General features: G+C 43.2%; 1 protein-coding gene across 1 annotated transcript; it reads left to right on the forward strand.

Moving 5' to 3' along the window:
- The first annotated feature begins 613 nt into the window (after positions 1-613).
- DNAJC3 (DnaJ heat shock protein family (Hsp40) member C3) lies at positions 614-25906 on the forward strand. Its single transcript, XM_088523308.1, has 12 exons — positions 614-750; positions 5363-5473; positions 8100-8224; positions 8919-8993; positions 17657-17809; positions 19077-19258; positions 20644-20763; positions 21563-21668; positions 21757-21877; positions 24516-24648; positions 25045-25193; positions 25667-25906. Exons 1-12 carry the CDS (start codon positions 669-671, stop codon positions 25822-25824), a joined length of 1515 nt encoding a protein of 504 aa, XP_088379434.1. The 5' UTR covers positions 614-668; the 3' UTR covers positions 25825-25906.
- The last annotated feature ends 1092 nt before the right edge of the window (positions 25907-26998 follow it).

Here is a 26998-nt window from a genome sequence, read left to right on the forward strand (position 1 = left end):
AAGTAGAGCCATCGGAATCAATGTATCATAAGAGCGACTGCGCTCGGCCGGGTTCAGTACCGGCCTTTCACGTTTGCCCTTGTCCGCAGCCGCCATGCTCCTCCTCACGCCGAGCCCTTCGGGGCGCCACCAAGAACCCACTTCACGTCCCTGCTTCTCTTACTCCCCTCTTAATCCCTGGGGTATCTTCTGAGGCGCCCCCTTCCAAGGGCCACATTCGGAGGGGTAAAGTAAAAGTAAGTTAAAAAACATATATATATCTATCTATCTATCTCTCTCTCTCTATATATATACGCACACACACTTTATGGTGTCTTTATATACTATACCGTATATATATCACACGTTTACATGCACTGTAACGTTATATGACAGGCCCCATAAGTGCAACAACGCGAGCCGCTCTGCGCGCGCACGTCACCCCGTCACGGCGGGGCTGGCACCGCCCCCGCCGCCATGCGCGCTCAGGGCAGCGAGGCCGCGCGCCGGCCTCCCGCGGCCCCGTGCGCAGGCGCGGCGCGGCCCCGCGGCGCGCGCAGGCGCGCTGGCGGCCGGGCGGGCGGGCGCGGCGCGGCGCGGCCAATCGGAGGCGCCCACGACCCGTCGCGGGCGGGTCGGGCCTCGTCGCCGCCGCGGCCGCCAGTGTCGCCGCGGGCGGGCGGGGGACCATGGTGTCTCCCGCGGCCTCCGCGGGCCGCCTCGGCTCCGCGCTGCCCTTCCTGCTCGTGCTCTTCGACCTGCAGTACCAGGGTGAGGGCGGCTGGAGAAGCGCGGGAGGCGTTAGCGGCCGCGGGACCGGCCGCCGTGGGGTCGCCGTTAGCGGTCGCCTGAGCTGAGGCGGGGCCGCCATGGCCGGGGCAGAGCGGCCTCCGCCGGGGCACGGGGAGGCGTCGGGGCAGCCCCCGCGAAGGGAACGGCCGTGGGGCGGTGAGGGGGGCGCGGGAGGCGGTGGCGCCGCGGCCGCCGCCTCACGGGCGCTGGCGCTGCGCGTCTCGGCGGGGCCTCGGGCTGCGCCGCTCTCCGGGCCTGCTCGTAGGGAGCTCCCGGGAAGCTCCCTGGGAGCTCGGACTGGCCCCAAGCGTCTCGCGGACACTTCGCTGCAACGCAATCTGCAGATTCAAAGTCTGTATGTTAACTTATTTGTTTTATTTTTCTCGGTCTCTATAACCCACAGCTGTAGTTAGTACCTCACGTGCAAATTTGCTGTGGCTTCTGATTGTCCATTTCATTCATTTATTAATTATTGTTTAGTTATTTTATCGTCATGAGTTGGGCGGAGCAGCTTATCTGGACCTTGTGCAACCAGTTTGCTGCTGGAGTACCCTGTCAGCAGCACCTGTATAGTCAGACTGAGGTTCACAGGCTCCTGGAGAGCTTGTAGCTAGGCCACAGCACCAAGCCCTTGCACAGAAACACAGTTGAGCTTGGGGAATGCCCTGGCGTAGTTAGAGGTGGACGGAGTTGGAACTGAAACTGTCACTGCTCACAATAAGTGCAGCTAGTGCCACGCCAGGTTAGAAATGCAGCTGAAAGGTAAAGGAAAGAAAGCTCCGGCTGGCCAAGCGGCCATAGAAACGTAGCATAGCACGGATGGGTTTGCATTGTGCTATTGGAAGGGAAAACATAATCAAGGTCAAAATAGACTTAAAAAGACTCCGGCAGTGGGGTTCCTGCTCGGGATTCCTTTGTCAGAAATTCTGATCTTTTCCGAGTATATTCTCTGTAAATGAGCCATTTAATGACTTTGTGGAATTATGTAAGCCCTATTTCCTAATTTGGGTTACATTTTCTTTACTGAACTTGGATAGTTTAGAAAATATATTTTGAGAGAGAGCAATAGTATTAGAGGTGATGGTTCTTGACATTATTTATTTCTTCCCCATCTTATTTCATGAAGTCATTTCCTAGGAACCTCAGTTAAAAGGTGTAAATTTTCTTGTGTTGTTTCAAGTATCCATTTTTTTTTCCAGCACTACTGGACTTTAAACTCAAAGGCCTTAAAATTAACTTTTATATTTAAGTCCTATTGCCTTGATAGTAGAAGCCTCCACCGTGAACCTGTGGGACAAGGGAGCCCATAATAGTGTTGAGCCTTAGAGTCAGCATTTACGAAATACGAAAACTAATTTGTTGCTGCCTGGTGGATGAGCTCAGTAAAAAGCTTTGCTGTGCTTGTTGGTGTAGCAAGTTGCAGCTCACCCTTTGCTGTTACGTCTCAAATTTCTCCTCCTGGAGAACTTCTGCCTGCTGAACAAGCTCTCACGCCCATCACCTCCTTGGGAGGTTCTGCTTTGTGAATGGTTGTCCAGCCTTACAGCAGCAAGAAGACATGAGAGGGGAGGAGTGTGGGTTCGCTTCCTCCTTGCCTTCCTAGTAGTAAAGGGAAATATAATATGTGGACTGAAATTACATGCAGCTTAATTGGGGTGGAGTGAGGGAAGCTGTTCTGCTTTCAGGCCTCGCATGAGCCCTTTCACGCTGCGCCTGAAGCTTGGTGATTGCTCAACTCTTGTTTGCTTTGGTGTCGGGCTTAAAATGAGCGTGCAGGCCTGTGCGCACGCAGAGCCCGTACCTGGTCAAAGATAGCTGCAGCCTTAGAGTGGAAGGTACGTACAAGGTAATACTCCAGTGCTAAGTGAAAAGCATCACCCAGCAGGGCCCCTTGCTCACTTTATCCCTGACTCCATTAAGATTTAAAAAAAAAAAGGGCGGGGGGGCGAGGGGAGACTCTAGGAAAGAAATTTCAAAGGCTGCAGTTTCAGGTGAGTGACGTGCTTGCTTCTCTGTGATTTTGTGTCAAGCCTTTCTAGTACACAGTTAAAATTCATTTTGTTCATTTTCAAAGGCTTCTTGCCCAGCTCAGGGACAAGAATTCTAAAAGAGATTTCTTAAAAAAAAAAAAAAAAAATATAGGGGAGAATTTTACAGGAAATGAGGAATGTGAGACAAACGTGAAACTTGAAACTGGTGAAATGGCAGAGTTTTCTTGAGGTTTTAAATGTCATGAGTTTGGCTACTGTATAAGAATACAGCTGGAGTTCATATACTTATGTACTAATGTATTAGCACCAGTTATTCTAATAGATTATAACTTCCTGGTAAGTTTTTATTTGCAGTGGGTCAGTTTTAACTGGAAACACAGGTTAGCTACATGTGTGTGTCACTGCTGTGCCTTCTCACTATCTCCTCGTTGGGTGTCAGGACTGGTGCCATTTCTTATCTCGGAGTTTTTTGTGTGTTCCATTCCTGCATCGGGCTTTGGAGCTTGAATTTCTTCAGAAAATCTGCCTTGAGTTGATAGATAGGGTTAGATAGGGTAAACAGGCTCTCGTATGTAGTATTCTGAGGCTGGGGTGAATAGAGCAACTTTTGAAAATAATAAAAACTCAACTATTAGAAATAATACTATTCAAATTAAGATACTTGGAAATTCTAAAAATAATAGATGATGTGCTTATGTATCTTTTGCATAAGCTAAGTTTCCTGTCTTGCTGGAGCAAACGTGATTTCAACTGTGCTGCTGGGTCTTTGATATCTGGCACCTTAATCGCTGTATATCTGCTGGAATAGCCCTGTTTTGGCAGTTGTTTTATCTGGGGTGGGGGAACTTGTTCTGCAGGGATCAGGGGCCCCACTGACCTTCATGCATTACCTCCTTGCCCTGGCCATGTTGTCACTCTTACCCTACCCTGTTTACCTGGTTATCCTGTACTCTGCTTGCTAGGTTGCTGCTAATGCTCATGTTTCTCATCTCTCATTTGCCACCATTATCTACAGTATTTTCAAGGAGGGAAAAAAAAAAGTCTCACTTGCCTAATGGGTTATGTAACTGTAAATCTGTATTGAATATAATGTGTGTGAAAGGCACCAAATGGTGCTGGTGCATCTGTCTCTGCAAACTCTGCTCTTCAAGCTGTCTTCCAGCAACTAGAGGTGACACAAGGAAGCTCCTTAGGAGACTGATCCTCAGTGAGACTGGAGTGTCGAGTTTAGGTGGATGGAAGATGCCTTTTCATTAGCTTGGTCTCTTCTCCTTAGTCAATGCATAATTTGCAGCCCAGTGTCAGGGTGGGAGGACTAAATGTGGCATTCCAAATATACTAAGTTTTAAAGATTTCAAAGATAAGTATGCGAATCCAAATCCAATTTTTTGTCTGTTGTTCCCCTCCCCCCATTTTTTTAAATTATTTTCAGTCTTTTTTTTCAATATTTCTTTTAAAAGACAGGCCTTGGACTACCGCATGATCAGAACTAAGCCAGATGAGAAGCAAAAAATCAGGTGGCAAATCAGAAAGTCCGTATTTCTGAAAAGAAGACATTCACATAAAAGCTACCTTGAAAATGGAGTACTGTATTTAAGTACAGCCAAGAATTTTTCTGTACTACTGTCAGGGGAGCTGTTTTTATTTTATTCACCCATTTGCCCTTGGAATGGATTTTGAAACCTATAGCTTAGTAAGATCCTTAAGAAGAGGGTATGAATAATACTACTGTCTTAGGTTTGCGTATTTAAACAAAAACTTTATGACTTAGTTTACATATTTGTGAAGTCAGCTGCATTAACGTGAGAAGGGAGTGGATGGGATTTGTCTGCTGTCCTAGTTGTAAAGCAAGCAATTGAATTGAAGCTCTTGAATCTAGAGTTTGTTGAATTATTAACAGTATTTAACACATATAGCTCTTTTCAGTGGATACAGTGTTTTCTTCATTTTAATATAGGCTGGTCAGTGATTTATATATATATATATATATATATAAATAACGTGGAACTGAAAAAATTGTGAACTGTTTTGATAGTGGGAAGGGAACATAATGAAATCTCAATCGCTGAAAGTTGCTAGTTCTAAAATCTTGATGACTTGCTGGTCAGAAATTACTTTTTTTCACTACAAATATTTTTGTTTAATCTACTTTGTGAGAAAGTTCGATAAGCTTTTAATTAGCACAGTGTTGAATTTTTGTATTTCCTCCATGGCAGAATTCATTATTTCAGTAATTTCAACTTTTTTTTTTTCTTTTTTTTTATCAACAGTCTTTCTTGCCTTAGTTATTGAGCAACAGCAATTTATTAGTTTCAAAATACTAGCACTTCTGAAGCATGCCATTTTCATGTAGCTTCCCTCACATAAGAAGAGAGTGAAAATTCTAATTATATATATCAAAGTTGCTGCTTATAGTAAGATGTGCTACAGTGTTTATCCACTTTATATCTCCTTTGGGAAAAGGAAAACATATTGACAGTTTATTAGGCTGCAGGTTGTTGTAATACAAGACTGTGACTTTTAACCAACACCTATTTTTATCATATGGATTTTTGGTGTAATTAAGCTCATCAATCAAAATATTCATCTTTTTCTTTAAGGAGCTGAATGTGGAATAAATGCAGAAGTAGAAAAACAGCTCGAAATGGGAAAGAAGCTATTGGCTGCTGGACAGCTGGCAGATGCTTTGTCTCACTTCCACGCAGCTATAGGTATGTACTGTGACTGTTGCACTGAAATACCTCTTATTTCCTAGTATTTGTTTTGTTAAGTTGCGTGCTTGCTTAGCAGTTACGGTGCGTGAGTCACAGAAATAGTGACACCTTCATGCAGTGGTTCAGCAGGGGCACAGGAGTAGGTTTAAGCTTTGTTTTTGATAAAAGAAACGGCTAAATAAGCAACATGATGTGTGAATAGCAAGTCACTGCTGTTTGCCAAGATGCTTTCCTGGAAGCAATTAGACTGTGTTGCCATCTGATGAGGTGCTCTCTGTGTTGTGAAGAATAGTTTTAATCTTTATGAAGTTTTTCAAACATTGAATGGAGGTGTCTGCCCTTTCTCACTTTCCAGCTCCACTACAAATATTAGAAATGTGTTACTTTTTAAAATGATAGTTGGCAATAATCTCAATTAAAAGGATCCTACAAGTTTGAGATACCAAGCTGGCAGTGAAGAGTGCTTTGTAATTAACTGTCACTCTTGTAGTCAGCTAGTGAATGAATTCAGGTGTTTACAGTTTTCAACAAACTGCTGAGTTAAATGTCTTGTAAAAGTGATAAAGCAGTCTTTGCATTGCTGCATTGAGTGTTTGAATTGAAACAGAAAGGTGGACAGTGGCACCAGTGAAGAACGATGACTATTAATACTGCAATTTGATAATTATGTATGTTTTAATTTGACAGACTCCTTATTGTGTATATACAAGTACAGGGTCTTCTCTGTGGGAAGAATAAACACCGAGGTGTTACACAGTAATCAGTCACACTGCTGAGACTTTGCTGTTTATGCCGTGTTATAATAGTGGAAAGGAAACGCCGATCCTGAGCTCCTAGCATTTCCTTTAACCTCTCCGAGATCAACTTCGCGTACATAAGGGGAATGAAAAGGGGAACATCTCCTTCCTCCATGCTGTAGAAGTGCTTCTTTTGCTTCTTGTGTTGCTGGCAAAACTTCCTGTGTAATCTGAGTGGAATTCATGGTAACCATATATTTCACTCCTTTGTTTTTGCTTCGGAAGCCCTAACTTGGAGTCAGTGAACAGCTCGCAGCCACGTGAAGGCTGGTGTTGTTGCAAAGGAGGGAGTAGTGAGAGGTGGGATGAGCTGGGAGGTGTAAGGAAGTCTCCCTACCTACCTTGCTGAGAGGTTTAGTACAAAGTTGTGTTGAGTCCCATTGCCTGAACTTTCATCAGACTGCTTTTTGTACTTTGCCTTCCTGAAAAGAGATTAAGCATAGCCTATAGACTGTGTTTTTAGAAGAGGTGAGAAGAAGCTTATTTTTGTATGACTTCACAGCGTATGTGAGGTAAAGAGGTAAATAGCCTTTTTTAGATCTGGACTTGCATCTAAACTGAAGGTACTGTCCAATTTTCTTTTCTTTTTATTTTTAAACACTTTTTTTTAATACCACCAAGTTGATGGCTTATGCCTTCTCCCTGGGCAAATACGAATCCCCATTCATTGCTGTTACTGGGGAACTCTGAGTCAAAACTGTTCTGGCTGTCAGCAAGGTGACATGCATCTTTGGGGACTTTGCTAAACTTTGATACAGACATTAGTACTCTGGTAGCTGAAAGACTGTAGAGGAAGAAAGTAGGTATCTTTTTATAGTGCAACTTGAACTGGTGTGTTGGTTATAAAGATGACTGGCTGTGAAGCTCAGTTACCTGCTAGAATATTTTTGGCAGTGCTGTTTTTTCCATTTGTTTGAAGTTGACCTTTAAGCTCAAATAATGTGAGGAAGAGCAATATCCATTTTGTTCCTTAGATATGGGCCTCTTCTCTACAAATTCTTTTTACCTGTTTGCATGGCCCAACTTCTTTCACCTCCCCCCTTTCCACTCCCGCCACCCTTCAGAGGCCACAGTAACTTGTCACCTGCTTGTTTGAAATACAGCATAGAGGGGAATATACTGAAAAATATCTCAGTAGTCTGAATTTTCAGTTCCAGAGGCTCATGTTTCCCTCCTGTAAAGGTACGTGCCTATGTGCTGGCCTAGAAAGCATGAAAATTGCTGAATCTTGAAGTTCAACCAGCAACATGGAATTTGTTAGCTTTGAAGCTGGTTTAGATACTCTTCATGTTTTTGGCTGTCATTAAGATAGGGTTTTTTTGCCCACTTAGTATTAAATAAAGGGTCTGCTACTATCTTAATGATAAATATAAAGGCGTTTTGCATCTGTAACCATACTGGGCTAATATAGATTGGTTCTTTGGGGATTGTTTCCATCTTCTGTGATGGACAGGGCCTGGGAAGGAGAATGGTGGATTAACACGCTTTCAAAAGTGGGCCTGCAGTTGGAGATAAAGGCTTAGTATGCAGTGACTGGTGCGTGGAGGGGTTGCTTTGTTTTTTGTTTTTTTTTTTCCCCCTATAAAAACCCTGTCCACGTTTCACCTTCAAAGCTCTTTATTTGGAATTTACTGTGTTTCTGTTATCGGCATTGTTATAATCAAACTGTATTAGAAATACTGCTTGGAACAAATGTTTTATTGATAAATACCTTTTCCCAGTGGTTCTAAACTCAAGTAATGTATTTTTAGTCATTGCAGTTCAGCTGTATCCAAAAGTTCAATTGCTTTGAGACACTGTTCTGATTATTGCTCATTCCCTTGCAGAGGGAGACTCAGATAACTACATTGCTTATTACAGAAGAGCCACAGTGTACTTAGCCATGGGCAAATCGAAAGCAGCAATTCGTGATTTAAGTAAAGTGGTTGAGTTAAAGCAGGACTTCACATCGGTGAGTATGACTGGAATTGAAAATTGTTCAAGCATAGAAAAGTTGCTTCAGAGAAGAGTGTTTTTCACGTTTTGCTAAACAAAGTACAGGGGGATTTAAATGGAAAAATAGCAATGGCAAGCCCTGGAACTTAAAAACAGTCTAGCCAGTTATTCTAATAACTAATAATAAGTTCATGTTTCCTATAGATCTTTATTGAATGTTTTCCTTTGCTCACTTGTAGCAGTTTTCCTCTCAGTTGTCAAATTTGTGCCCTCAGAGGAAAGGAGGAGTGGGGGCTTCTGCTTTCTTTTGTCTAATCTGTATCTGAATCATCCCTTTCTCAAAGGACCTACCTAGTATCACTACCTTCTTATGAGACTGTTGCTCATTTCTGCTCACCATGTAGAGAGCAGGGATTGCCTCACTAGCTGGAAACTGATGCGGGAGTGTTCTCCATCTGATTTATTTTCTCTCTTACCTCCTATATCCATTTGCAGTGGCGTATCCTCTTTAGATTGCATCAGAGGCCTAATAAGACATGTTGAATTGATAAGGCAAAGAAAAGCTGTTGTCATCTCTGATTCAGTTTTTAGCTTCTATTAAATGTAAACTTTTTTTTTGTCTATTAAAGGTTTAATAAGTTTGTTAGCTTACTTTCATAATTTCCTGTATTCCAATTTACAAATAAAAACAAATTTTCTTTTAATTTCAGGCAAGACTACAGAGAGGGCACTTACTGCTTAAGCAAGGAAAATTTGACGAAGCAGAGGATGACTTTAAAAATGTGGTAAGTTGGAGGCCTAGGTTGAATTACATCATTGCTTTTAAGCTTGAGTTCTGAGCCGAGGTCTCATCTCGACCTCGGCTGAACCCGAATGGCATCCGTGTGCATTCCTTGTGCCTGCAAAGTCGTTCCCCAGGGCCAGGAAAGCATTTCCAACACTTTCCCTTCGGGACCAGGAAGCGCCCAGAGCTTCCATACAAACTCAGCTGGGTATTACTCAGAGCATTCGTTCTTATCTGTGTTTGCTCTTCAGGAGTTGCTGGTTTGTTGAACAATTTGGCTGTCCCATATGCCAAAATAAACAGATTTTTTTTAATGTAGCTGTACGCAGCCTTATTGGCTTTCTTTGACGTGTGTCAGAAAGCAGTTTTGGAGTGCAGTTTACTGATGTCTGATGGGAATCTTAAGAGTGTATAAGAAAAAACCACTGTGGTTTACAGACCTTCAGGGTAAATTGGGGCAGCTCTGCTGTTTGCTGATAGTGGGAGAGTATCAGTCAGCTCCGGTTAGCTGAGGACGTGGTCACTGCAGCAACAGGTACATGATGCCGGTGTTGATTCTGAGCTTGTGTGTGTGTGTGTGTGTGTGTCTCTGCAGTTTGTCTTCCTCAGAGTGTTTGTTGCTTAACAACGCGTATGGAAACGCTTCTCTGATCAAAACCAGCTACAGAAACTTAGGATTTCAGTTGGGCAGATGGTTTCAGTCCTTGGTTTAGGTGCTGAATGAGCCCAGGGCTGCTTCTGAGGGGATGACTAGTACAAAGATACCAGGCTGGTCCTAAGTCTTGGTTTCTTTTTCTTTGGTTCTATGAACAATGCTGCTCATGAACTTCAAAATATATTGTTTGCCCTGTTCTTTGAGAAGGGCTCAATCTTCTGTTAAATACAGTCTATTTAAGCAAAGTAAGACAGTATTTAAAGTGATTCTCTGTAATAGGCTAACATTCTTTTTTCTTGTCTTACATCTTTAAGTAGAAGTTTAGGTGGCCAGTGAGCAAATTCCCCCTGTTTCTCTCCAATTTTTTCAGGTAGTCTCATTGTTATACCAATGCTTTAAGTGTCTTTAAAAACAAACCAAAAAAACAACTAGTTGTACTCTGGCAAGTCCTTTAAATATAAGTGTAGGTGAGGAGGATCTGAATAACTGTCAGGCTTCTGACTGTGCTTGCAGGATATCTACTGACTAGAATAAGAGATTAGACATCTAGCATGCAAACAAGTGTCTGAATTTGGAGCTAAATTATGGTGAGGCTTTGGCCACGCTGTCGTCATTGTGTGCGTGCTCTCAGTTTGGGAATAGTGTCGCAGCCAGGCAGGCAGCAATCTGGTCCTACCTAGCCTTTAGAAGTCACATATCATTAAAAGATGCTGAATTAAAAAAATAATCTCATCACTTTTTTTTTTTTAAGTGTAAGGGAATTCTCCCTATTTTGAAGAAAAAACTTTAAAATCTGTGCAAATTTTCAGTTTGGATGATTCTGAGGATGATACAGGCCTACAAGAATGAATGGGTTGTTTGTTTGTTTGTTTGTTTGTTTTGATTGTTTTAGTATGACAGCTCTTACTTTATCTTTTCCTGAAGCAAATAGTTGCGTAGAAGAGATGGACTCCTTCTTGTGGAAGTCAGTATTCCTAGGAGTAGGTTGTATGCCTTTGGATGCTAGTGGATCTATTATCCCGTGTGTGACTTCACTCAATTTTTTTTTCTGTTTGTCAGGTGTTGATTTTTAAGGGAGGAGATCAGATTTTAGAATCTTCCCCACTTTTGAGTTGGAGAAATCGCACCAGGGTGGGGAAGTTCAGTTCTGTATTGTAGTTCTACTTGGACCACTCAAGGACTGAGAGGTAGGATGAGGCTTTTTGGAGCAACTTGTATGCAGGAGAGTCAGTGTAATTCCTGCTGCCTATGGAAACTTTGCAGTGACTGGTGTAATGAATGAGCTGTCTGTAAATGCTCTTTCCTCTGCCCCTGGGTGTTGCAGAAGTTTATCAGCTAGCAGGGCACTGCATTCCCTGCTAGCTGAAGTGAATCGCCAGGAGGCTGGGGCAAGGGAGGGTGACTCAGGCTGGCCCCTCCATGTGTTGTGCAGCTCTGCGCTTTGTGAATGCTCTCCTTTTTGCTCCCAGATGTGCTGGGCTCTTACGTGGGCCTTCCACGTGTGTGTGTGTGTGTGTGTGTGTGTCAGACACGGGGGCTCTAACCCTTGGCTTTAAGTGCTGCTGCACGTGGGCAGTCTAAGCAGACACCCTTTGAGGGGCTCTGTGCTGTGGGGTGATAGTGCTTCCTTGCTCCAGCCCTGCTCCTGTTGTTACAGCCTGGTGCCCTGTTAGCTCACAGCTTCTAAATGATCAAGTCAACAGGGCCACTTTGAGGGCACATCAACATTCCCATCTAAGGCCTCCCTCAAAGAAAGCCTTTGTTTTTAAGCATGTGGGTTGTTTTTTATTTCCTTTCCCCTAGGGAAAATAAAAGGCGCGCTGGCACGCTGTGCTTGAGGAAGGCCCTCTGAAAAGGAGACGGGAGCTGCAAGTGCTGGCAGCCTCCTGCCACGTGGTGCCAAAATTTCCTGCACCCGCCTTGGGCCCCCGGTATAAAAGCCCCCAGGAGAAGGGGGCTACTGAACTCTGTATCAGGCACAGAGGTTCTCCCTGTGCCACTGGAAAGCGTGCAAAGGGCCCAGCTGTCATATTTCTTTTAAAATTCTCTGTGTGTGTGTATGTATATATATGTGCATATATATATACAATTTATTTATTTTGACTCACTGTTGCAGTTCGTGGCAACAAGCAGTGTAAACCGAGATGCCCTCAGTCCGCTTCCAAGGGAGACAGGATTACACAACCAAGCATTTCACAAACACTTCCAAGCTGGAAGCGGAAAGAGCCGCCTCTCCCTCCGCTAGGTGTCAGCCGAGACTCGGTCACCGAGCGCCAGGGCCGCTCGCGGGTGGGTGCCCCGTGCTGCGGAGGAGCCTCCTGCAGCTGCTGCTGCTGAGATGCCCATGGCACCTTCCCCCAGCTGTTTGCTGGGTGTAGCGACCCTGCTTCGGTGTCGGCGAAGGGCACCTTCCTGTGCAGAGCACAGTAACTTCTAGTGCAGTAGGTAAGGTACTGAGCAAGGTCAGCTTGGATATCTGTGGGTTTTCCTGCTTTTTAAAAAAGATTCGGGTAGCAATTAGTGTTAGATTCTTTCCCAGTAGTTTCTTCCGTGGTAATGTGCTCATCTGTAGCTTCCTTACTGAAGGCAGAGAGGTATTTCAATACTTCCTTTCTTCAATCTGTCTAGAATTGTAGCTGTGCTACCTAATAGGCCTCTCTGTCGGTACAGAATTTTCCTCTGTGCCATGTTCCTGAGGTTATGGATGCTTGCCTTGTAAATAACACAAGCTATGGGCTTTCCCTCAGCCCTCCTCAGATCAGTCTGTTTTTGCTGTCTGTGTGTTCACCACTGAAAAACAAAACAGCTCCAGAATTTGTAGTTGTCTGCCCACATGAGTAGCACGGCTTCCCTGTAAGCCAGCTACATGACAAAAAGTTTATTTATCGGAAAACTGCGGTCTGGAGTTTCTTAATCTTTTTTAAGCTACCATATTTAATAATATTTGTTGCTATTATCAGTATCTAATATATGCAATGGCACAAACGCTACAGCTGAATTGTCTGTATATCTTTAACCTAGACTCCTTGAACACATTATAAATTATTTTTTTTAATGAAGATACGTACTAATGAAGATACTGTAGTTCTGTAGGATTCCTCTCTTAAACGCAAAGCTCTTGGCTGTGGTGTTAATGAGAAGCTAGATATTCAGAGCCAGTGCAGGGGAAGATGTGGGACTACATAGCTGGAAGCAAGAGAGGTCCATGGCAAGGCTGTGAGCTTGCTTGTATTTGCCACACTCTCCTTTTGAGGCTTGGGGAAGAGCTTAGAGGGGAGGGAAAGAAAAAAGGAATCCCAAAGCAGAAAGTCCTGATGAATCTCAGCAAACAGTCATATGCTGCATGCTCAGTGTTTCCAGTGGTGTGACCTCCAGCAGGTTTTCTGTGTTTGAGGACACTTTTCTCAGTGGAGCTGAGCTGGTAGAGGAATCACCCTGCCTGTTTGCCCTTGACACAGTATTAGCGTTCTCCTTGACTAAGTCAGTTGCCACTGAGGCATTTTCTTAGTCTCATTCTTTGCTGGACAAATCTGACAGGCTGCCCAGAGAGGTTGTGGTGTCTCCTTCTCTGGAGATCTTCCAAACCTGCCTGGATGCCACCCTGTGCCACGTGCTCTAGGTGTCCCTGCTGGAGCAGGGGAGTTGGACTAGATAATCTCTAGAGGTGCCTTCCGACCTCAACTGTTCTGTGAGTCTGTGAGGATCCTTTCCTTAGCATGATGCTACAGAACACTATAAAGCTTCATGAAATAAAGAAAGGATTGCTCATCCAGAGGCTTTAACTGCAAGATATGTGCAAGTACAGCACACTGCAACTAGTCAGACAGTTAAATTAATTCAGAACGGCATGTGGTGGCTTCAGGCTGGCTGCATCCGACCCACGAAATGCCAATAGATTCCATGTAATTTATCTGCTGTCAGTCTAGCTTCATTTTTTTTGTCACTGCTGTTATTCCATTTAAGTGTTTTCTTAAGCAATAGTGTCAATGTGTTGTATTTATATATAGCTTTTGTGTGTATGGTTAGAAAGTCAGGTTGACAAAAGTTATGAAATATAATGAAGTATGGCAGAGTTGAGGATTTTTGTAAGTTTTCTCAATGCTTTGCTCAGCAGGAAACTTGTAAATAGTGGATATTTAACTGCAAATACAAGCCTACCATATGTGTGGATTTCATAACCTCAGATAGGAATGAACTGAACACTTTCTAGGCGCCAAAAATGCTGCATTTGATGGAGTGAATTGCTGCACAGGACATCTGCAAAAGCATATTAGCAAGAGATGTGTCGTCAAGTTTTCTGTCAAGTCCTGAGTTAGGACTTGACTGAAGTCAAGAAGGAAACCAGCCTCCTCACTAGGAGTAAAGAAAAGTCTAAATTCAAATGCTCCTAAAGCTCTCTTGGAATAAAATGAGATCACAACTTTGTTCTCTTTAGTCTTGCTCACTTGCAAAAAAGTGGGGGCTTTGTTTGCTCTGGACTGTTCACCCCATACACTGAGATTAATCTTTAAATTATAAAATAAATTTGTGGTAGAGACGTTCGCTGTTACTGACCTTGGTTGCTTTTAGAGGTTGCTGGTGTGTGTTTTTTTTTTTTTTTTTGCTGCATTTGTTACCTGCCAACAGGCTACGGTGTGACCTGGGTGAGAAAGCAGCGAAAATACTAAACAACTGAGCTAGGTTGCCTGTTAGGAAAGTTTTGTTTTTGTATGTTCTCCTGTTAAGATGTATTTTCTGTCATGACTGGGTATTCTTTTTGTTTTGTTGTTGTTTTAATCATTTACCATGCAGTACGCAGTGCAGTCAGACTTCAGTTTTTGCCATATGTTTCATTCACGTTTCAAATTTAATGACTCGAGATGCAGATGCATATTGAGGTCTGTCTCTTCTGCCTTTTCCCATGGCGTGGTGGCCATTCCTTTGCACTTAGTCACACTGCAGACAAATGTTAGTCAGACAGACTTTGCACTTAGACAAACGCACCCGAGCTGCATTTCCGCACAGTGCACACACTCTTGCACTCCCTGTCCACTCTTGTGCCTTCACATCGCACCTGAGACATTTTGGCTTTCTTGGGGTTTTCTGGGGGATGGAAAGAAGCTCTATAGGTTTTTCCCCTTGTCTTCCAGCCTGCAGGACTTGGAATACGCCGTGGTTAAGGGCTGGCTTGGAGATTTGCTGTTGCCTGTGCCGGCTCTACTAGAAATGCCGCAGTGTTGGGTTTTTTGTTTGTTTCCAGAAATTGAAAAGTATTTGTGGTTAAGTCTGCTAATGTTTCTGACACTGCACTTTTTCTTAGTTTGTCTCCTTTTTAGCTTGCACTAAGAATTTGTTATGCTAATTAGTGCTAAGTGTGCATAAAGGTTATAATACGAACTCTTTAAACAGGAAAATAATGCCCACTGGTCATACGAGTAACCACATATTACACCTGTAGTTACCTGCTGTGTTTCCGTGGGACATTTTTAGGGTATGTGTTTCAGGTTCTTTGTTTTGGCAGCTATGGGCCTATTTGCTTGTTTGGCTTCATCAGTTAAAGCTGCAGAGCTGGAACGTGTTTCCTGTATGGCGTTGCTTCTTGCATTGCTCTGCGCTGGTAGGAGGACAGTGCTCCTCTCACTGCTTTCTACTTGTGAATTATACTGGCTTGATTTAAAAGTCAGGCCAAAGTGCTGTGTGCTAATCTAATGTTTCTCATCCAGGTGTAGCAAACCTGTAGGGGAGGAGAAGATGCTGTGCTGCAAAGCAGTCACTCTTCCTCAAATGTGTTCACCAGCAGCAACGGGCTTGCTCAGCAGTCCTGAGTACTGCCCACCTTTAAATCCATGCATTGAGGCCCTCATGAAGCAAATGGACTAACAGATTTTTTTTTTTTTAGACCTGTATTCATTCAGCTGGTGTAGTTTTTCTTTGTTGATGTTAATCCTTTACTCCTTTCGTAGCAGTTTAGGGCACTTAGTGCTTGTTCTTTGATTTGTCTGGGGCCTGCCAAGGTGCAAGCAGTTGCTTTGACTTGTTGCCCTCGAGTTTCACGTCCCACAGGAGAATAGGGAGTAAATTGAATTGCAGGTCAGCTGTCAGCTGTGATGTGGCAGTCCTTTCATCACTAGGCAAAAGGATGAAAAAAGCTTAAAGTAAACCAATATAAGAATATTAAGCCATGTTTCCAACTCTTTCTTTTTTTTTCCCTCTGTGTGCTTAATGAACAAGTTTTTTTTTCCTTTTTTTCTTCCTCTTCCTTTATTTACATTATGGATTAGAGCATAATGGCAAAATACCGATCACTTACTAAAAGCTTCTGCTGAGTGTGTGTTTTCACCATCCTGTAGCATGCAAACTCTTGGCTTTGAGTGAGGAGTTCAATGAGTGTTTGAAAGATTTCCCTTTGCTCTGTTACTGCAAGGTTTGTGCCGCCTCAAATTTTCCAGGATGTTTCACTCAAATGGGTCTGTGGGAGTTTTGATAATCCCCATAGCGTTTGTTTTCCATATTGCACAGATTTTTTTTTTTCTTGCAAATAAGTGACCAGAAACATGCTGAGATTCCCAAGAGCACAATGTTTTCCTGATATGAGTGAGGGATGGTCGAAGTGAGGGAAGGAATGATGAAAGGTGAGATTTTTGAGGTGTTTGGGAGAGCCAGAGCGATCATCTCAGTCATTGGTGGGAGGACTCAAAAGGGAATTTAAGGTTTCAGCCACCCGGTGGATGAATGGATAGTAAGATGAAGACACTTACGTACATATTTCTGTATTTAAAAGAATACATTTAGATAACTGCTGAGTTACAGTGGTCAGAAAATATGTTGGTTTGGAGTCCTGCAGCTTTCAAAAATGTAAATGCAGAAGTTTGGCTGTGCTGCTAGCCTCAGATCTGGGGAGAAAATGCAGCAGTGAGAACCTTGCAGAGTTTTTATCTAAACCAAAGCACTTTTGAGATGCCTACTGCACACCAGCCTACAAAGGCAAAATCCAGTCACACTCCCTTCTACAGCTGAGGGAGAAGAGGTGTAAGGGAAGTAAAAGAAATTACGGGTCTAAAAACAACTTGGTTTCTGGTAGGCTAAATAACTGCATAAGGTTTACAAAGGCCTTAAATGGAGAATCTAAGACAGAGGTGGGATCCGTGCCTGTGTTTGATGTTGTATTTAGGCTTGCATTTGCTCAGATTTCCTTTTTGCTTTCCTATGCTTAAGTGTTAGAACCAGGGACATCTTGTTAAAGGAGTTCTTAAGGCCGACTTATTACATTATATTATGCTAGAGACTTAATATGAACATTTGAAGAACTTGCTGATGAGGAAAAAATGTAGGAAGAGATCTTCAGGCTGAAGGAGGAACGTGAGTGCTGCATGACTCTGAGGACTCTTAATTTTAGAAGAAATTACATGTTTAAAATGTAAGGTCATGCAAGTTTAGTAATAATAGTTTTAATGGAAGGATCAATTCTTCTTTCTATCTGGAAGTCACTCTGATCAGCTGCAAGGGGAAGCTGGTGTCTTGCTCAAGCTACAGTAATTCTGCAGATGATGTCTGAGTTCTGCAAGGGGATAGATGAGGTTTTTCCTGGCCCCATTTGCCCTCCTGGGTGGTATCAGAGCTGTCTGTGAGAATTTTGGCTTATTTGGATAATGTGTGGATATACTTAGTAAATGGCACTGAGAAATCCCATTTCTAACAGCTGGCTGCAAAGAGAGAAATGAATTAGGTCAGAGCTGAGGAGGCCCCTGACTTCCAGGAGGGACCAGTGTACAGTGTATCCAATGGAAATTGGTCAAGAGGGTGAGGGGAGTAATTAAGGGTTGCCTCTGTTTTGACAACTTGTACAAAAGGCAAGACTAATTTTTATTTGAGTTTTGGAGTTGAAAATGTCCTCGGTAGATTTTTAAAACTATTTTTGCTTAATTTACAGCTTCAGTCAGTTTTCCATGATACCGTTATTAATAGGACAGAGATCCTTGAACGAGGCTCAAGTGGACGAGTTCAGTCTCTCTTCTTGTTGCTGTTTGCAGCTCAAATCCAATCCCAGCAGTACGGAGGAGAAGGAGGCCCAGGCTCAGCTGAGCAGATCCGACGAGCTGCAGCGCCTGCACGCGCAGGCTGTGTCTGCCTTCCAAAAGGAGGACTACGGAGGTGCCATTTCTCTCCTGGATGAAATCCTGGCAGTAAGTGTGAGGCGAAACAGGGCTGTGGGAGAGGATTAAGGGCTCCGTCTGACATCTGTGTACTCGTATTTGAACGTCGTCTTCACCAGTGTGAAAACAGTTGGTCTGACTGACTGGCTCAAGAGCAGTTGCTGATAAAGTTGGAGAGTGGAGAAGGCTGAGCACTAGGTGCGGCTAAGCTAGAGTAATAGGTCACTGTAGCTAAAGGTATGATTTCAGCCAAACTTTTGTTCTAGGTAACTTCCTTGGTTATCCTTTCCCTTCTTCCATGGTTCAGTATTCTTGGGGGAAGTTGCAAAAGAACCAAAACATGTTCTCAAAGCAGTGAAATTTTGCCAGATGAAGTAGGGATGTTTTATATTTAGGTTTTTCTTAGACAGTTAGCATGAATGCTGAATATCATACTCTATAGGCTCATCTTCACTGTGAGGTAGTGCTTTCTTTTGAGAAAAGTAATGAAAGGTGAAAATATATATAGCTATCCATAGTCTCAGCTTAACTCCTCAGCACCTTTATGTGTACGTGGGCCTGATTCAGTCGGGGGGGTCAGATAATGTGTTGTGTGTGAATAACTCAGTCCCATAAGCATCTTGTGTCTTACAGTAGATTCAATGCCAGTTAACTGCCGTGACTTTACATGTAAATTAACATTGCTGATTTGGGATTTATGATACACTTCTATCCTGCACTGAAGAAACTGACAAAGATTGCTTATGGAGAGGAGCATGGCAAAGAAGAGAAAAGCCTAGTGGTCTAAAACTGGGGTTTAAAAACGAATGATAAAGCCATGGGTAAATATTATAAAATGAATTGCACAAAGCAGTTTGTTGCAAGTGATTACCCTTGGCATTAAGCAACATAGTTACTTCCGTATAACTCTTCAAAATCCAGATACTAGGCATAGCAGAAGCTCACCTCCAGCTTGCTTTCTCCAAGACAGCTGGCAGCTTGGGTCTTGCTGTTTGCTTCCCTGCCCGTTTTGGGAAGGTGCAGTCACCTGTGACCCCTGAGGCTCCGCAGCCTGGCCCAGGGCACACAGTGGGTGCAATCTGTCTCCCTGCGTGAGCTCATTGACTCATCGAGAATCTTTCAGGCCTTTGTTTTCTGGCTAGCAGGGAGCAGAGCTGCTGATTTCATGTGCTCCATGTGCTGCTTGAGCCTTCTGCTAGTGCAGATGGCAAAGTGAAAGGAAACGGGGCTGCTCTTTTGGGGGAATGAAGTGAAGTGTTTATGGCCCAAAGTCAAGCTTTCGTTTCGATTTCTCAAGGTTTGTGTTTGGGATGCAGAGCTGCGTGAACTTCGAGCCGAGTGCTATATAAAAGAAGGAGAGCCAAGTAAAGCCATTAGTGACTTGAAAGCTGCTGCCAAATTAAAGAGTGATAACACGGAAGCCTTCTATAAAATCAGCCGAATATATTATCAGCTTGGGGACCATGAGTTATCGCTCAGGTAATTTTACTGTGTATCCTATTAGTAAGAATGGAGACAGTAGATGTAGTTGAAATAACCCTGTTGCCTGCATGGTGTGGTGGTGGTGGGGGGGTGTTTGAGCCGTTCGTGGAGCAGCAGCTGCAATCTGAACCAGCAGCGAAGGCTGCTGCTCTGCAGAGCAGCCAGCAGTGCTTCTTGGTATCTTGTTCCAAATGAATGCCATAATGCAAGTCAATCGCTTGCATTTATTATTTTTATTTTATTTTTCCTGTGTGCTTCTATAAACATGCTTCTGTAAACTTGCTTTGGTGGAGAGATCTTTGGTTGGTTGTTGTGTGCCAAAGGCAAGGAGGTGCATGTGACAACAGCATGTGGCAGCGGTTGCGTGACTTTATTTTACACCTGGGCAAAAATATATGCTCATCATTATAAATATCACCTCATCGACTTGTCTGAGCATTAGAGTTCCCCTGTTTAGAATATTTCACCTCTGGAGCTTATAGCCCACTTCATCTTGTGAAATCACACAAGGAACTCCTGTGCTAATACCCAGATCTAAGATTTTTATACATGCCCTTGAGGGAGCTCTTGGAATAATAGAATGGTATTGGAATGGAAGAACAGGCCTCTCTCCTGTTGCATTATTCTGCTGTGAGACTACTTTTTGCATCATAAGATGTACTAAAAAAGCTTAAAGTTTTATAGCTCTTGAATTGAGTAAGTAATTAATCTTTCTCCTATTTCTTTTTTCTTCCTTTTGCAGATTTAATGACTTTCACATTTTCTTTCCTTGCTTGAGAATAGCATAATGTTTTGGTATCTTCTGAAAATCCCATATTAGTTGTGTGATGATGACTCTGGATGATTAGACAAGTTTCATTCCTTAATGACAGCATTCTGGAGACATGGATTCCCATTAAAAGGGCCTCTGCCTTGAGGCCTGTTTAAAGCATCTTCAGTGTGAAAAATCAGACTGAAAAACTTGGCTGATATTCCTGGAGTTTTGGGGTTTTCCTGAGCTTTGTTTCAGGAAGTGTAAAATATGCCTATGCATAAGTTTGCTGTGATATAACTAAGCTGAATGTACAGGAGAATCAGTTGAATCACAGGTTCACAAGAATCACTACTCAATGTTTCATAGATTTTATTTATTTATTTATTTTTCTGCTGCTGCTTATTCTGGTGCTAATATAGCTCCTAACTAAAAGCAATGACAAATGTTTCCTGAGTTCAGGAAGAATTTCTCTTTTCACTCACTTTAGGTTCTGGGTGAATTTTTTCGAGTGTGTGAGAGCAAGCGTGTAAAGAAGTCATGCCATGTTCTGGATGGCTTATAGGTACTGCACTGTGTCTTTGTGTAGAATTTCATAATGTGCCTTGCTTTTCCTTCTCCATGTAAAAAGTGAAGTCCGGGAGTGTCTGAAACTTGACCAAGACCATAAGCAGTGTTTCTCTCTCTATAAACAAGTGAAGAAACTCAATAAGCAGATTGAAACAGCAGAAGGATTCATCAGAGAAGGCAGGTAAGTGTTTGCTCTATGGAAAGATTGGTGCTGAGGCACCATTTCAGTGTTGACTGAGGAGCTGTTTGAGTGATGTTTTTTGCATTTGTTGGTTGAAGTGGCTAAGTGAACATGGCTCTTAAATTACAATTAAAATAAATTTTGGCTCATAGTACAACTCCATTCTGAATATTTGCTCATCTAACTTTGTGGAGAAGGTGGCAACACCACCATGAGGGTGATATTTGCCACTTCTCAGGACCATATCCTTAGGCTTTTGACTTAGTGCCATGCTGCTGATTCACCATTGCTTTTAATCTGAAGGCTAGAAACTCATTTAGTCCAAAGTCAGCACACTTTCAGGGAGCCATCCAGCGTAAGAAGCCTGAGTTCAGTCACACACTAACATTTTTAGCTGATGCTTTCTAACACACATCTTCTTAACTATTGAATTTCAGCCTTCTTAAAATGATCACAGTAAAATATGTTTCACTTGCTAAGAGAAAGGTGGAGAAAAACCCAGCTGCCTCGTGCAAACTGGTGTCAGGAAACTTTTCTTTTCTGTCCCTCACAAAAAGGCAAATAGTACAGTCCTCGCAGCATAGTGCCTCTTGTGTCTCCTAGCACAAAAAGAGGGAATGGGAATATGATTTTTAAAGTGACTGAACGTTTTCTTCATAGTGCTGCCTCATGTCAGACCCCTCAGGTTGTTATAGTCAAGATGCATGGCTGTGAAGATGTGAAAATCTAAATTTCTCTGACAGCAGTCTGAAATAGTTATTAAACTTCATGGTACTGTGCTCATCTCTGGTTAAAACAGATATGAAGACGCTATCGATAAATACAATTCTGTAATGAAAACTGAGCCAGAAGTCCCCGTTTATGCTACTCGTGCCAAAGAAAGGATCTGCCACTGTTTATCAAAGGTAATTCTCCTTCTCTGTCCCTCTGTAAGTGTCTATCTTTTAAAAAGAAAAAGAAAACCACAATTTTTGTTTTCTTCCTCCTCTTTAGAATCAGCAGGCTACAGAAGCCATACAAGTGTGTACAGAAGTTCTGCAGCTGGAACCAGCCAACGTGAATGCTTTGAAAGACAGAGCAGAAGCTTATTTGTTAGAAGACTTATATGACGAAGGTATAGTGATGTACAGTTGCTACATATATTTGGGGAGCCTTTAAGATGCAGGCAATGTTGCAAAAGCTCTTAACATGCACTTTAATTCTATACTATGCTTTCACCTCAGTCAGCAATTTAACACAAGTACCTTCTGTTAAGTTTGTCTTGATTAGTGCATGTGGTTTTTACCTTTGTGCAGCAGAGTTGCCTTCGAGAGTGTGGGCTTAGGTCCAGGATCTTTTAGGAAGGATACTGCTAACTCAAACATACTTGAAGCAGAGCAAAAGCAGCAGCAAGCACTTTAGAAATTCACTCTCGCCGAATTTCTGAGTTTTCTGGGGGAGATAATGGGATAATGACCCTCCTGAAGGGAGGAGAGCCCTGGAATGCTTCACTGGAGGTTACTCATGTCACGTTGCAGAAATTGCCACCCGGACGTGCTTGGTCCTGCCATGCGCTTGAGGGAGGGTCCCCAGTGCCGTTAATGCTGCTGTGTGCGGGGCAGTGTGTCCTGCACGGGACGGGGCTGCCGTGGTGCCCTGCTCTGTGGGAACTGCCCGGCTCCCGGGGAGGGATGTGGGGGCTGCCCCCAGCAAAGGAGCTGGCTGTGCTGCACGCCAGGTGAGCGCTGCTGATGGATGCAGGCAGAGGCAGGTGGCGTGAGGAAGCCCTGATTCGTTGCTGTGCTTCTTGCTGCTGCTCTCCACGTGCCCCGCGGTGCTGGAGATGAAGCGCAGAGCTTTGTGGATCTCCTGCGGGCTGGCTGGGCGGCCGGGCCCCTGCGAGGCTGCGGCCAGGCGCCTGCTGCAGCCCCTCGAGCAGGGCTGGTCTGCAGGCTGGCAGCAGCCCCGTGCCCTTGGCACCGGGTGCCCCTCTTCCCAGGAGTGTTAGCAGGGAGAGTGAGGGCAGTTTTTCTCTCAGGTCAGCTCTGGGGATTCCCTGGGAGACTAATTCCCTGGGAGACTAAAAGCAAACCCCAGAGTAAGGAAAGTGCCCAAATAAGTACAGCTTTGGGTACTTATTTTTTTTCTTTCTTTCTAGAATTTTCTTGACAACAGTGTCACCTAGGATTGTTCCAGACCTCTTGGCCCTTCCCCTGTCCCACAGGACAAAGTACTGTAGGATTGTTACTTGGCCCCATCTACAACACAGGAAAATAGGGACTGACTAATTGGTGCCATTACGTCGTTTTGTAGCACTTTAAGGTGCTGCCATGTACTTAACATTTGCAGGCCTTAAGTGAGGCTTAGAGAAAAGAGAAGAGAGAAAGCCAGTCCTGTCAGTGCAAGGCTGTGCCCCAGCTGTGGTGCTGGAGATGGTGGCAGGCTCCGTGAGGACGAGCAGACCTGAGGCATGTGTGGGGCCTCCCCTCCTTGCACCAAGCAGATTCAGTACCCTGGTGCCCAGAATTACTGGGGCAGTAAAGCAGCATAATGAAATCCCTGCTTTTTCATTATTTTTATCAGTTTTAGCTGCATATATCAGACGCACACATGGGGATAGGCTTTTGTTCTTTCAATGACTGGGCAAATTGTTGAAAAAAGCAGCAGAAAGTGAAATTCTTTGTTCAAGCAGCAAATCAGAATGTGAACAGGAAGCTTGCGTTTTGTTTGTAAGAGCATATGAAACTGTCATGGCACAGAAAATCCGTTCTGCATTTTATTTTTCAATAACCCAGACAAGGTTGCAGCGGTATCAGATGTCTGAGCACTACAAATTTATTAGTGCTTCCCGCAGCCTTGCTCAGAAACAGTGTAAAACAAATGTAACTCCTGCTGGGAAACAGCATCTGCTCGGAAATCACCCGATGCAAGTGCTTGTCTTAACTCGGGGAGCCTGGGACTTCCAGGATTGTAACAGTGAAAGAACATTTGAAATTTGTATCTTCAGTTATTACGTGTGTTAATAACACTTACCTTCAAAAAGTATGGAAATAGGATCTCTTCGAAATACACACAAGCATTACAGTATCTCTCTTGTTTTCAATCCTAAGAAATGCAGTTCTTAAAATAGAAGCAGGAGAGCCTGTCTTTGAAATAAGAATTTAAGATAGAACTGTCTGTTATATGTAGGCATAAGAAGCAGTAATTGTGTTTTTTTTTGCTACCAGTGCTACCTATTTCATCTTACGTAAATAAACATACACATATCTGAAATCTGTTTATTATGACTGAAGTGTTTCTACCATGTGGATTGACTGCAGTGTGGGAGAGGGAGATATTTTAGTGTCTGGATTTTGTATAATGCAGCCTTCAGTAGCACAGCACTATTTGGGACTGACTTACTGGGAATTTGGCTATTCAGATACTGGTCACTAAAACTTGCTGCTTGGTTCCTGTTACATCCGGGTTCCAGAGGCTTTTATATGAATCCGTGCAGCATCTAAAGAGAGTTCTGTCCTGCTGCTGGTAACCTTCCCTTTTCAAAAAGTATAGTGAACATAAGGAAAGAAAACTATCCAGCAAATAGGTGGAAGATGCAACTTCTGCCCCAGGGGTTTCACACTTGCGTGGGGGGATGTTAGCAGGGTAAAGGTGGAAAGTTGTGACGTTTACAGACTATAACAGCAAAACTTCATTTTGGAGATGGCTTGGATTGAACCTTTAGTTTAAGAAATCTTGTAATTTATATTTATTTATTTATTTTCTCTGAAAAGCTATTAAGGACTATGAAACAGCGCAAGCCAATAGTGAAAATGACCAGCAGATTCGTGAGGGCCTCGAACGAGCCCAGAGGATGTTGAAGCAATCACAGAAAAGAGATTACTACAAAATTCTAGGAGTGAAAAGGTGAGATACTATTATCTGACGTGTTTACCTGAAAGCTGGGTATTAGACTCTAGTCCTCTAGGACTAATGACCTGAATTTGTTGTGCTGCATGATACTTCATTCATGTGTTTCTGCTACCTTTACTTTCCTGTTGCACTTGCTTGATTGTTGCTGTGTATCCTAGTGGGATATTCCCAAAGAAAGTAAGTCGGTGGTAAAGTATTTTTTTGTTTAATATAGCGACCAGTTTCTTCTGTTTTTTTCATGAAGTGTCTCGAGTGCCATCTGCAAAAGGTTAACCAGTTTTCTTGAAGTCCTTATATCTGATTTGTTGTTTAAAATAAACTCGTAGTTTCAGTAGTTTAGCACACAAACAACTAGAGTTCTTATAAACTATCACAATTTTTTCCACCTAGAAATGCTAGAAAGCAAGAAATCATAAAAGCTTACAGAAAACTGGCATCCCAGTGGCACCCTGACAACTTCCAGAGTGAGGAAGAAAAGAAGAAAGCAGAGAAAAAGTTCATTGATATAGCAGCTGCCAAGGAAGTCCTCACTGACCCAGGTAACGAGGGTTCATGTGCTGTGGTCCTCTGGACCTTGGGCTTTCATTAGCAAAGTTGTTGTCACATGGCCCTGCTGTGCTTTCCTTGGGACCATCTTCCACATTTGCCATGTTTGGTCATGTTATTTCTCCTTATTAACTCTCCCAATTATTTGTGGGATGCAATTGGCCAATGTATGGCAGACCTTGGAGTTCACGTATGTCCTGTTGGACGTACAGAGGCTGCATTAATGACTTGATTGAATTAAACTTTACTAAGTTGTGAAAGGGAATTGAGCTTATTTTTTTCCCTCTGTCAGTCTCCAGGGCACTTTCAAAGATCAGTCAATCTGTAACTAGGCAGCTTCCTCCAAATGCTGCTAGCGTGAGTTGTCATTAGCCCTGCAGCTTTCTGAAAGGGCTATTGAGGCTGTGGGGTTTTATTGCCCAAACTCCTGGGCTATGTTTTCACCTTGTCTTTTTGTTTCCCTCAGAAATGAGGCGGAAGTTTGATGCGGGAGAGGACCCCCTGGATGCAGAGAGCCAGCAGGGTGGGGGCAACCCTTTCCACAGGAACTGGAACACGTGGCAAGGATTCAACCCCTTTGGGTCGGGAGGAGGACCATTTACATTCAAATTCCACTTCAGTTAGAGCCAAGACTGTTTTTGGTGGCTGCTGCTGTTTTCTACTTAACATGTTTAAAAATAAAAGTCTCTCAGTTCAAGACCCCAAATCTTAATTTCTAATGTTGTTCTTAACCCAGAGTCTTACTGTCTTAGCAGAAAGCTAGCTCTTTCTTTGAGTATTCAGGGTTTGCTTTGTGGTGAACTTGACAGGCTTTTCCTGGTGGGTGGGTTGAAAAAGGGATTTGTTTTACTACTTATGTATTTGTTCTGCGTATGCAGGAAATCTTCCTTCCTATGGATTAAAAAAAAAAGCAGTAAGAGGCTATTTAGGACAATACCTAAACATATCCTTAGGACTAAAATATATGCTTAAAGGTAAAAATGCATGTAAATACTTTTCAGAAGGGCCTAATAAGAAGAGTGGAGAGGGTGGTTACAACAGTCTCTGCATTAACAGATGGGTAGTGGCAGTGCTCAGCAGATGGACCCTTCTTGGTGATGTTGAGAGGGGACCTTGGTCCCCCTGTGCCACGTTGCTGCTCGTGGTGCCATAGGAGGGGGGTGACGAGGCTGCTGCAGCGGAGCCTGGGCAGCCTTTTCTCAAGGAGCCTCTGCCCAAGTCACGGGATTTGAAAATGTCCCCTTGCCTTGGTCACGAACTGCTAATAGGTTGGGATGGCTTCCTTGGCAGGAATCATCAAATACAGAAGTAAAGAATAGTTTTTTCATTCTAATGATTTTTTTTTTCAGGATGTAATTTGGGAAGCTGAAGTATCGTTCTTGAGTAATTAGTATTTTCTAAACACAGCATCTGTGTGAGATGAGCAAAACAGCTTAATGTGACACTGCTGCACTGTGCAGCAGTTCACAGCTTCACTGTGCTGTTGTGTCTGAATTGAGGACAGATACAGATGGAGAGGTGAGAGCACAGTATGGACATTAGGGATAAAATATTAACTCTAGTCTTTCCTCCTTTTTTTTTTTTAAAGAAAAAACCCTCTGCTGGGTGACATGGCAGTGAATTTATACTACGTGCAATTTTGGGGAGTAGCTGTGTGTTTTGTGTAATAGCCAGTACACTGCAGAAGAACAACTGCTTCTGTACGGGCTAACTGTGTTAGCCAAATGAGTGATTTTTTTTGTTTGTTTTATACACAGATAGGTAAGATTATTTTGGTGCATGGATGGAGCTGTGTGTG

Source organism: Tinamus guttatus, unplaced genomic scaffold (assembly GCF_059628265.1).
Source record: "Tinamus guttatus ecotype Peru unplaced genomic scaffold, ASM5962826v1 Tinamus_guttatus_pri_ptg000180l, whole genome shotgun sequence".
NCBI lineage: Eukaryota > Metazoa > Chordata > Aves > Tinamiformes > Tinamidae > Tinamus > Tinamus guttatus.

Excerpts from the sequence above, each read along its gene's own strand:
- DNAJC3 (XM_088523308.1), top strand. The coding sequence starts at position 669 with ATGGTGTCTCCCGCGGCCTCCGCGGGCCGCCTCGGCTCCGCGCTGCCC. Across the intron at positions 5,474-8,099 it reads TCACTTCCACGCAGCTATAG|AGGGAGACTCAGATAACTAC; the intron begins GTATGTACTGTG and ends ATTCCCTTGCAG. Across the intron at positions 24,649-25,044 it reads AAAATTCTAGGAGTGAAAAG|AAATGCTAGAAAGCAAGAAA; the intron begins GTGAGATACTAT and ends TTTTCCACCTAG.